This window comes from Capricornis sumatraensis, chromosome 21, assembly GCF_032405125.1.
Source record: "Capricornis sumatraensis isolate serow.1 chromosome 21, serow.2, whole genome shotgun sequence".
NCBI lineage: Eukaryota > Metazoa > Chordata > Mammalia > Artiodactyla > Bovidae > Capricornis > Capricornis sumatraensis.
This window is the reverse complement of record NC_091089.1, coordinates 24,473,896-24,485,226: the sequence shown is the minus strand read 5'-3', so window position 1 is coordinate 24,485,226 and position 11,331 is coordinate 24,473,896. Positions and strand designations below refer to the sequence as shown.

At 40.4% G+C, this 11,331-nt stretch overlaps 1 protein-coding gene across 1 annotated transcript; it reads right to left on the bottom strand.

Moving 5' to 3' along the window:
* Positions 1–532: 532 nt before the first annotated feature.
* ZNF24 (zinc finger protein 24) lies at positions 533–10,904 on the bottom strand. The gene is made up of 4 exons (XM_068993702.1): positions 10,844–10,904; positions 8,475–8,973; positions 8,095–8,242; positions 533–6,162 (listed from the first exon to the last, which is right to left on the bottom strand). Exons 2-4 carry the CDS (start codon positions 8,892–8,894, stop codon positions 5,624–5,626), a joined length of 1,107 nt encoding a protein of 368 aa, XP_068849803.1. The 5' UTR covers positions 8,895–8,973; positions 10,844–10,904; the 3' UTR covers positions 533–5,623.
* Positions 10,905–11,331: the final 427 nt, after the last annotated feature.

Genomic DNA, 11,331 nt, shown 5'->3' with positions numbered 1-11,331 from the left:
GTTTCCAAAAGCAACAGATATAAATACCAGGGCAGTCTTGGGCCTGAGCAACTTCAAATCCACAGGCCTGAAAATTTTTTAAAAAGGACCCCAGAAAACCACATTGGGGGGAGGAGGGGGAATGGAGGACATGGGAAGGCATTCCAAGTCACATACAGGGGGTGCTTGTGGGGAACACCCTGAGTGATGGTTGGAGGTGAGTAGAGCATACACTCAGCAGTGTAATCCCCAGTCTGGGTCCCAAGTTAATGAATCTGTAAGAAGGATGGGAAGAGAAATGCCAAGGACTTGACTGTGTGACGTTTTTTATCTACAGACATTCCCAACACCAGTGTTCAGTTATTGTTGGAATTTAAAGTATATTTATGTGCTGTGTGATGTAGACAAGAGTAGAGTAACAAATGGCAGAGGTTGACAGAGGCCAAATCATGGAAGGCCATGCTAATTTTATTAACTTATGTAGTGCATAAAGTATAAGTCTAGAATTTAAAATTACAAAGGTTTTCTACAGATCAGTAAGAAAATACAAATAACCTATATTAATCAGGACAGAAACCCAATTCAGTTATTTTAAACAAGAAAGGGACTTTATTGGCTCACAAAACGTTAAAGTCCAGAGGTAGGGCAGGCTTTAGGCACAGCTGGATCTAGGGCCTCCAGAAAAATGACATCAGAACTTAGCTCTCATTCCTTTCTGCTAGCCTCTGAGTTTCCCCTCAGACTCTTTCCACATAGTACAAATTTTCAGGCTTACACAGTCCTTAGTTCGTGGGATCTCTGTTGAGCGTTCTTTCCAAGAGTTCCAGCAGAAGTTCCGTTGAGGGCATTCTTTAGCCTGACTTGGGTTACATGCCCATTCTTTAATCACTGTCGCTAAGGAGCTGTGGGACTCAGGAAGGCCTGACCTGGTCATGTACTCACCTAAGCCACAGGGAATGGGTTCCCCACAATATATATTCTGTTATCATAAGACGGGGAAAGAGATGCTGAACAGAAACAACATATATCCACATAACTCAACAGAAAAGCAGGTGAAGGATACAAACTATCTATGATAAAACTATAAACGGCCAATAAATATATGAAAATAACCTTAACCTTGCCATTAATCAGGAAAATGTAAAACGATCCTTTTTTTCTTTTTTGCCCATCGGATAAAAATTATCAAGTGCAGGTAAAGCTTTATGGGGAAATGAGCACTTCCCATACAGTTGGTGAAAACAGAAAGTCATGAAGGCCTTTTGGAAGGCTAAGGTGGGTCTCTTATCTGATTGTTCCCTGATAACAATCTGATAGATCCAACAATCTACCTTCTACTCCATTCTAAAAAAATATTCACACACATGCATAAAGATACGAAAGAGATGTTTACTTTGGCAATGTAAGAGCAAAAGAAAAAATAAGGGAACAGTTAAATAATGGTATTTTCATAGTACTGAATATTATTCAACCATTAAGGAGATTTAAAGACCTCAGGATTGGTTTTCGAGACAAAAAAAGCAAGCTGCAGAACAATACATATATATATCCTATTTATGTAAAAATGACATTTATATGTATATGCATATTCACATGGGAATTATGTAAAGGAGATTAGATGAATGCATACTCAACTGTGGGCAGTGGAATGTGATAGGAAATGCTGGAGAAAAGGGTCTCTCTTCGCTCCTTTATAAAATTTTGTACACTGAGATGGTAGTCATTTATATTTTCATAATTAAAAATGGGAAAATGCAATTCACAATTGGAAATAAAAAGTATATTTGCAAATTGCAAGTATAAAAAGATAATTCTCCTTATTAACAAAAAAAAAAAAGAGCAAACACATTGAAGGATTCAGGGTTGTTGGGAATATAGGCAAAGAGGCACTCTAACTAGTGATGGAGTTGCAAAGTGGTACAATATTTTCTCATGGTATTTCTCCAAACATTAAATATGTACATTTCCTGACCCAATAAATCCGCTTCTGGCTATTTACGCTACAGAAATACCCACATAGGCAGCAAAATATATATGGATGTTAACTCTACTTTTCTTAGTAATTAAAAAAAAAATGGAACTAATGAAATTACCTACCAATAGGGGTTGTCTAATAAGTTACAGCATATTTTTTTAGGCTGTGCTGTGTGGCATGTGGGATCTTAGTTCCCCAATCAGGGATCAAACTTGTGCCCCCTGCATTGGGAGTGCCGAGTCTTAACCATTGGACTGCCTAGGAAGTCCCAGTTATAGCGTTATTGATGCAATGGGTTAGTATGTAGCCATAAAAAAATAAAAGTCTACATCCAAGTGGGAGGGAGAGGAGGCAATTTTCAGTGCACTACACGTAAAATGGGGGTATGTACCTACCTCATATGGTCGGTGTGGGGATTAAGAGTTAATCCATGGTAAAGCGCTTCCAACAGTATCTGTGTACAGTGACAAGTGTCAGCTATTAACAAGTTTTTGCTTAATGATGTATTTGCCTAAGTCTGGAAGAAGACCAAACCAAATAATTATTACTTGTCAATTTAGACCATAAAAAGAAATGTCCTTTTCCATTTTGTGTTTTTGAACTGTAGAAAAGTCAAACAAGTATGTTTTAATAGCTTTTATATTTGCTAACCATAAGATAAAAGCATAAAATTTACCAGTCAAGGTTTAATAGCCATCATTCATTGCATTGTTAAAAAAAAATACATCCCTGGAGTTCACAGAACTAGATTTGAGTTTTAGCTCTAACTGGCCACATGCAAGCCACACGATCTCTAAATCTTGCTTTCCTAGTCTACAAATCTAAGGGAGATGGGTAGTGTCTAACCCAATGACTGGCATGCAGATTATTTCAGTACATAGAACCCTCCCTGCAACTTACACAAATGTGACAGACCTACTGCTAAATGATCAAGTGCCAACTGGGTGTGAATGTGCAGAGTTCAACCTCCAAGAAAATCAAAAGAAAATTTCGCAGTAATGAGCAAGTGCTCAGTGGCTACTGGTCAGGCATAAGCAGTCTGCTTGCCGTTAATAATGACTGCTCATTTGCTAACCCACCCAATAGATGCCACTGCTTGGCAATGCTAGATCACCACTTCATCAAAGGCTGGGCACCCCCCAGAATTGCCAACTATGATCATCTGAGTGGACATAAATGAAAGTCCAGACGAAATCATAAAGCACTGAATAGATAACCAGAGATGGGGACTACAGAGACAATCATTTCCTTTTAATGTGTATCATCACCCAGTTTTCTGGGGTCCAGTCCATTTTCCCCCCAGAGCCTTGCCTTAGTCTCAGAATCCTTCTTAAACAACACACAGGTATCAGGGATGACAAGACAAACTCACATTTGCCAACTCTAATACTTATTTCTAAGTTCGCACATTACACCAAACATCTTTGGCATTTATGACAAATGTACCTCAGGGAAGCTTCTTTGTATACAGGAAAAGCAGAAGATCTAAAAAACCATGAAACTCTAGCCACCAAGAGGTTACTCCTTTCTTACCTACTCTGATAAAAGAATTCTGTCATCCCAGCAGTATTCCAAATATGCCACTTCAGAACCTACTTGGAAAGAAGCCAGTTATAAATAAATCAACCAACCCAAGACCGTTTTATCTTAGAGCAGAGGAATTCATAGCTTTATTGGACACTGACTTGTTTCCTCTCAGCCACAAAGAGAAAAAGACCCAAACAAAAGTCCCTACATATTCTTGTATAACTTAAAATACATTATATCATTACTACATATTTATACTTCAATAAATCTTAATCTATAAAGCACATTTCTTATAATTATCAAAAAATTCTATAAACAAGCTCCATTCTGCCTCACTTCTCCACCAGCTAGCCTTGCATTTATTACTCTGCTTTTTAACAGGCTCATGCAAATCACACCTTCCATTTTTTAATTTGATCCAAGCACCAGATGTAACCCAAAACTCTGGAAATACGTAATATTTTTATTCATATGGGTCATTTTCCACACAATTATGCCACTATAAAAAAGCCTTTCCTCATATTCTATATATTTTAACTTCCAGAGTTTTCAACTAAACAGAACCACAGTATTTGGGATTCTCAACCAAGGAGTATATAATCCTACTACTACAATGTTATTACTTTTATACATTTTTTTTAATGTGTTAAGACTTAAAATTAAAAAAAGCTCCACCAACTCTGACAATTAATAAACTAGTTGTTAATAGCCTAGTTCTTTTTTAAATAGAACAATCCATTCAACCTAATATGTTAAGTACAACCTCAATACTACTAGAGATTGATTAGTTGTTTTTTTTGTTTTTTTTTTTATAAAAGACCCATAAACTTCCAAACTGTGATATTATCTTGGACTCACCTCTGAAGACTGCTGACAAGCTGACTAGCTCTTTGAGCTGAGTCCTCCTTTCCCCAATACAACACCCTGGTAAGAGAACTATGGCTCTAGAAATCTCAGAGGTGACCCCCCATCCCAGGACTGCTTAGACTGGGGTTGGGGGGGAAGAGGCTAACTCACAGGAAACAGCTTTATACCAACCCCCAGTGATTTACAGTGGAAGAATACCTACCTCCCCATGGCAGGGTTACAGTACCTAGCACAGTGCCTTGTTGGTAGAAAATTTAATAATAAACGCATGGCTGCTCTGTTAGCTTGTTGTTCAACCCTTTTGTACCAAAAGAGTAAAATCAAAACCCTGATACCTTGTTCCTCACCTATCAGGGATTTTCCTGTCCTCAACAAAAATGAAGGAAAAATAACGACGACTTAGATCTTCAAGTCTTCTGTTTTCTAAAAGCCAAGACAGACCATTACTCGTTTACATTTGCCCTTCAACACTGCCATTCACTACAGATCCTCCCCTAGTGTTATAATTTCTACCTTCAAAGCCTTACAACTGTTTGTTTAGACTGTTCACTTTCTAATGATACATGAGAAGACATTATTTTCATGAGTGGGTTGCTTCTCAATTACAGGTAGGATGAGCTATTTTTGAGTTTTCCAGCAGGCAGATAATTATACCTAGAATAAATTCTTGATACACTTCAATTCTTGGATCAAAGTATTTGTCAGTCTTCCCCAATCTAGGTGTCCCATTGACTTTTTGATGTTTTATCAACCGTCACTTCTTATCTGAGTTTTAAGGCTCATTTCACTCTGGTTTTTGGTCACCTTTTATCTTCTATTTTCAAAAATTCATATTCAAATTAGGTAAAAGGAAACAGGTAAATCTGGAAAAAGTGGTTTCAGTTTTCAGATTTTGTAATTCTTATGTTGCTTTTCAATGCAGAAGGGAATGTATCCTTGCAAAGAACATTTTGATGACCAACACAAATAATGTATCTGTCTAAGAAGCAAACTTTGTAACAAAGGGACAAAGATCAGGTAGTTCATCATTAGGAAAAATAATAAGAAATATCACATGGAAGATTAGGCATTAACACCTGAATTAAGTTTAAAATTTCAGTTTCTAGGCAGGTATGACACCATTCCTTTCAAGATAATAATAATGGGTGAAGATTTTCTACATTTCCCAGTGGATTTTCTAACAGTCTATAGGAAAACTATGTCATTTCATGTTTTTAATTTTGTCTTCATTTCAGAAGAAAAAGACCTGAGTGCTGACTTTTTTTTTTTAATTTCTTAAACTTTCACAACATTGAGAAGTTTTTCTGCATTGTGTCTTCGCTGATGTCTAAAAAGATTTGAGCTTTGACTATAGGATTTCCCACACTGAACGCATTCATAAGGTTTCTCCCCAGTATGGATTCTCTGGTGATTGATAAGCCCAGAATTCTGGCTAAAAGCTTTTCCACATTCGAGACATTTGTAAGGTTTTTCTCCAGTGTGGACTCTCTGGTGCTGCACGAGGATGGAACTCCTGCTGAATGCTTTCCCACACTCAACACATCCATAGGGTTTCTCCCCACTGTGGATTCTCTGATGAAGAATAAGGGCTGAGCCCTGACTGAAGTGTTTCCCACATTCGTCACATATATGCTGTTTCTTTCGGGAGGGATTTCTCTTTCTTTCAAACCTGCCCTTAGGGAAACAGGTTTCTCCATATTTAAAGATTTGAGGAACACCTATATTGAGAGTGCCGGAAACTTCATGAGATTCTCCTGCTGAAGGAATCTCCTGCTTTGGAGCTAGAGCTCCATTTTCAGTCCTAGCATCATCATCTGAAATAAACAGAAAATGTAGATATCACTTACTTCCTATTCTGGGAGGACAGACAATGGAAGAAAAAAAATATTAAAAAAAAAAGAACTATAAGTAAATAGCTTATATATGTCTATAAACAGCACCATGAAACTGGTGATGATACTGCCTAGTCTCAAAAAAGAAAAAAATGAAAACAACTGATTATGAGGTTAATGAGATGAGAGCATGGGAACATATGAGGAATTAAAAGGCTGTATCCTAGTAAGTGGTAGCACAGGGAGTAGATTACACAATGGTGGTCAAAAATCAAAGTGCGGAAAAACCACAGATGTTTCAGAGAGTCTAAGTTTGTTAGGAGACACAGAGATGCAGCTAAGGTCAGGAGAAAAATAAATCAAAATTTGCCATCAGGAAATCACATTGTTTTGCTTTGAAAAAGGGAGAAATTATATCAAAATATAAAGTGTAAGTAACCAATCTGTCAGACAGTAATTTTTCTAAAATGAGCAAGACAAGGCAGGTCAAAGCCAAGATTAGATTACAAGGAGAATACAGCAGTCCTAACAAGAAGCAGCTGAAGGTAAGCCGGGAGCATCTTGTGTTAACTTGGGACACGACACTTCCAGATTCAAGGCTCTTTTAATGACTTAAGTTTTCCTGTAAAAGCAACTTGCTGTATTTGGTATTTGTCATGGTATTAAGATGAGCTGTGACTTCTAGGCCTGTTAGATGTGCACAGTGAAAGAACAGCCTGAATTACCAACATGAGGTACCATCATCTACCTATAGGCTGGAGTGGTATGAGCAAGTCTCATATAAGACCTTCCTGAAACTTCAAGCTTTGATGAATAAACAGTTACTAAAGGGTGAACAGAAGCACTCAAAAACTTGTACATAGTGAGAAAGTCTGTAACAAATGATTAAGAAAGAGATAGAAAAGAAGGCTGACAAAGAGACACTGAAGAGTCAGAGGAGATTAGTGAGGTCTGGAGACTTGAGTAACAGAGGAGTGAGTGTGAAGGTGACAAATGGCACAGAAAGAATTTAGTTCCCAAGTGTGGTAAAGACCGGAACGCTAAAATGAGGTGAGACTTATTCTATTCTACAGTTTAGAGGCAAGAATTAAGTCTATTCTATAGTTCAGGCAAGGGAGAAGTTTGCCACCCAGGAAGATGCCACCTCCAACAACCAAAGATACTGCTTCTCAAACTTTACTGCACAGAAGAACACCCCATAATTCAGAGGGGCAGCCTACTCAGAACTCATCTGGCTTGCACTAGCATTACCTTCAACTATCTCAAGAAATGATGCCCAAAGCAGTCACAAACAAAATTTCATTTTAATTTCTATAAATGAAAAAGAAATCTAGCAGGTTTAGGAATATACAGGATTGTATCAAAATAAATAAGTATGTGGCATTAACTCCCAAGATGCTGGGAAAGAATGGCATTAGTGAACGATCTTTCCATTTAATTTTTCTGTACTTATGTTGAAGAAAAAAACAAAAAAGCTGAAAATACGAAAAGATTCTGGTGATAACAAAAAAACTAGATTTGAAGAAGTAAGCTTTTTATACCAGAGAGACGAGGTAGGAGACTGGAAGGATGTGAAACAGGTGGCAAATAAGCAAAACAGAGGGACTTGGTCCCTCTGTACAGAGGTGGGTTATGGCTCAGAGTAAGTCAAATGCCCACCAGAAATGGGCAGGCCTTCAAAGAAAGACATAAAAGCAAAGAAAAGGTTGATGATGTTATGTTGAAAAATAAAAGACTCAAGGTTAGCAAACCAATTGTTATCACGTAAGAACAGAAATCCTACAATGTGTCTATGCCTAAGCAATCAGATGAAGGTGATTATTCTCCCTCCCTGCTCCCAGTAAAAATAAGCAGAGTTCTGGACAAAAGATCCACACTCTCACTCTCCAGCCCACAGGGAGTTCCGGTCCTCACCACAGTGCCTTAGGGAATGGAGCTCCCAGGATGCCCACTTCAGCTGGTTTTCCACAGCATCAAGCTCAGAACTCGGTAATCCCTGAGCTTCTTCTTGAGATACTATCTCCTCCACTAACACTTCCCGTTTTCGTCGACGAAGAGAAACCTGGAAATGATAGGAATTGGTTCAGTTGAGAAGAAATTTGATGAGAATCAAAACTAAAACACACACCAAAGAAATCATACAAAACATATGCTGCAGAGGCCTAGAGGGCAAAGCAGCATAAATAATGAAGGGGGGGAGGGGAAGCATAAACATAATTCTAACTTAGTTGAGTGGAACTAATTCAGAAGCTGTGAATACTGCTACGCCAGTGCTCCTAACACAGGAAACTTACTGGCTGTCCAGGGTCATCTAGTTCACTCTCTAAATCCTCCAGGACCGTCACTGCCTCCTCTCCATTCTCTGGATGATGCTCTCGAACCCAAGTCTGTAGCTCCTTGGGGAGAATGGCAACAAACTGCTCCAGTACAACCAGCTCCAAGATTTGTTCTTTTGTGTGTGTCTCTGGCCTGAGCCACAGACGGCAAAGTTCTCGAAGCTGGCTCACAGCTTCCCGGGGCCCAGGTGAATCCTGGTATCCAAACTGCCTGAACCTCTGGCGGAAAACCTCCGGGTCAGGAAGATGGTTCCAGGGGATACTCGACCCTTCTTCACCATCAGGATCCTCCTCCAACTTCACTCTTAGAATTTTTTCCTCTTCATCTGGAGTTGGGATGATAAGTATTGAATCCTCTTCCACTGACTGTGCAGACATCCTGATTTGTAATACTTCAAGGAAAGACAATCAAGTCAAGATACCTTAGGGAAATACCCAGTTTTCTTCACAGGCACTCCTGAGGCACAAGAAATGAAAAATATATAAATGACTAAATATTCTAAGAACCTGGACACAGACTGATTAAAGGAAATAAAAATGTATTCTTTTACTAGATTAAAAATTCCAATCAATAACCTGAACTAGAAGTTTGCAAACTACAGCTCATGAGCAAATCTGGCCGACTGCCCATTTTTGTACAATGCGTATACTAAGAATAGTTTTCACACTTGTACATGGTTGGAAACAAATCAAAAGAACACTCCATGACATGTGAAAATAACATGAAATTAAATCGTCTGTCTCCATAAATAATTTTACTCATTTGTTCACACTACAATAGCAGAGCTGAGTAGTTGCAATAGGCACTATAGGGCATGAGAAACCTAATATTTACCCTGGTCCTTTAGAGATAAAGTTTGCCAACCTATGATCAACAAAACCTATTTCAACAATCAAAAGAATCCAAGTTAAGAACCAGCCCTTCTCAGTGTTATCTAAATGCATCTGACCCTTGAACACATTATCTACAATTCAATACTGGTGTTCCTTGACACACTTAGGTCATCTCAAAAGCAGGGACTGCTTTTTTACTATCTGTTAAAAAAATTTTTTTTCACAAAACGTTTAAGAGTTATTTTTTAAATGTTTAAGAACTCCTAGGACTTTAGATATACGTTAAAAAAAAATTCACTTGGTCAGGAATAGATAATAATGTTGGAAAAAAGGAACCACTATGTGCCATAAAATTTAATTATTTTTCAGTTACCCTCCACACCATAAATACCTTTAAATTAGGAACGACAGGCATTAATCAGCAAATTCTAGGGGAAAAAAGAACTCTTGTAACACCTTTGTGGTGCAGATTCTTCTGCTGACATTGAATGACTCACAATCTCCCCAGCTACTACGTTCATGGAAACCTTGTGCTATTTCTGATCCTTTCCTTGGTATTTGCACAGTCATGCCCATGCCATTGTCTACAACACCCGTTAAGAATGAGCCCACGCAGCTGCTCAATGTACCCATATAGGCCCCAGAATACGAAAGCTAATTTCCAAAAACTTCCTGTAACCCTACCAAAACTAGGAATCAGAAAAGATCTTATCAGGTAACATACACACAAGTTTAATTAAATACTCTGGAGTGTGGCGGCCTTATAAACACGTAGCTTTGGCCTACAGATCTGTTTCTATTCCAAGACCCTACCTTTCTACGGCTCAAGCATTCTACAGAAAAGAAATTTCTCTTCCTTTTACGTTCTCAAACAGCACTCTGGCGGTGGGATGTGAGGAGTTGCGAGGAGCGCAGGTCCGCGGTCCCGACCGTCTTTGGGCAGAGAGCCCGGTCCCAAGTGACCTCCCCACGCACTCCTGCAGAGTGCCGCTACGAACCGCGCCCTCACCCCAACGACGTCAGCCCCTTTTCCCTGCACTCGCGGCGGCGGCTTTCCTCAGACCGAATGCCACCCGGCCACAACAGCAAACGAGCCGCGGCACTTCCGCCCGCGGCCAGCTGAACTACAAGTCCCGGCAGGCCCCGCGCGAGGCCCGCCCACTCCCACCTCCGCCCGAGAAGAATCCCAGAACTCTCCGCGAGATGCCAGGGCCTCGAAATAGAACAAAACCGGCCGATGGGGGAGGGGAAGTCGGGGGTCGCGAAGGACACAAGGGATGGAGGACTCTTCGAGGGTGCTGAAAGCCCGATCTGGCTTTTCGTCTTCCCTTGCCCGTCCCACAACTGCCGGGCACGGAGACCGCGGCCTGTCCCCCACGCCTCTGGGAGAAGCCGAGGAAGGTTCCCGCCAGGCTTCTTCGCTGACTCTTGTCAAGCAGTCTGCAGCCCCCAGGCCAGCGTCTCTCACACCCTTCCCCCCAACTCGCGCAAACCTCGGGCTCGGGAACCACAGCCGCTTCGCTGTCCTCGGCCGACGCAGAAACGCCGCTCACGAGCCGTTTCCCAGCAGCCCCCGGCGCGGACTGCTTCCGGTCTGTGGGCCCCAGGAGGCGGGGGGGAGGCGAAGCCCCACGTTGCCATGGAGATGCGCTCTGGGCCGGGGGAAGGGCTGCCCAACGACAATGACTGCTTTGAGGCTGCGCTTGGCCTCGCGCCTTCCTCCCCCGGTCTGGGTTCCGCTTGAAAGACAAGGAAAAGAAAGAATTCTGCCACTAAGACAGTCTTTACGGTTTCATAAGCCTTTTCACATGCATTATCTCATGTGATCGTCACAGTAGTTCTCTGAAAGAAGTATTATGAATATTTATGAATGTTAATTACTTTGTACCAGGCACTGTCACCGTGCTTTACATGTAATTTCATTTTCACAACAACGCTGAGATAGTAAGTACTTTTGTTATTCCCATTTCACAGCTGAGAT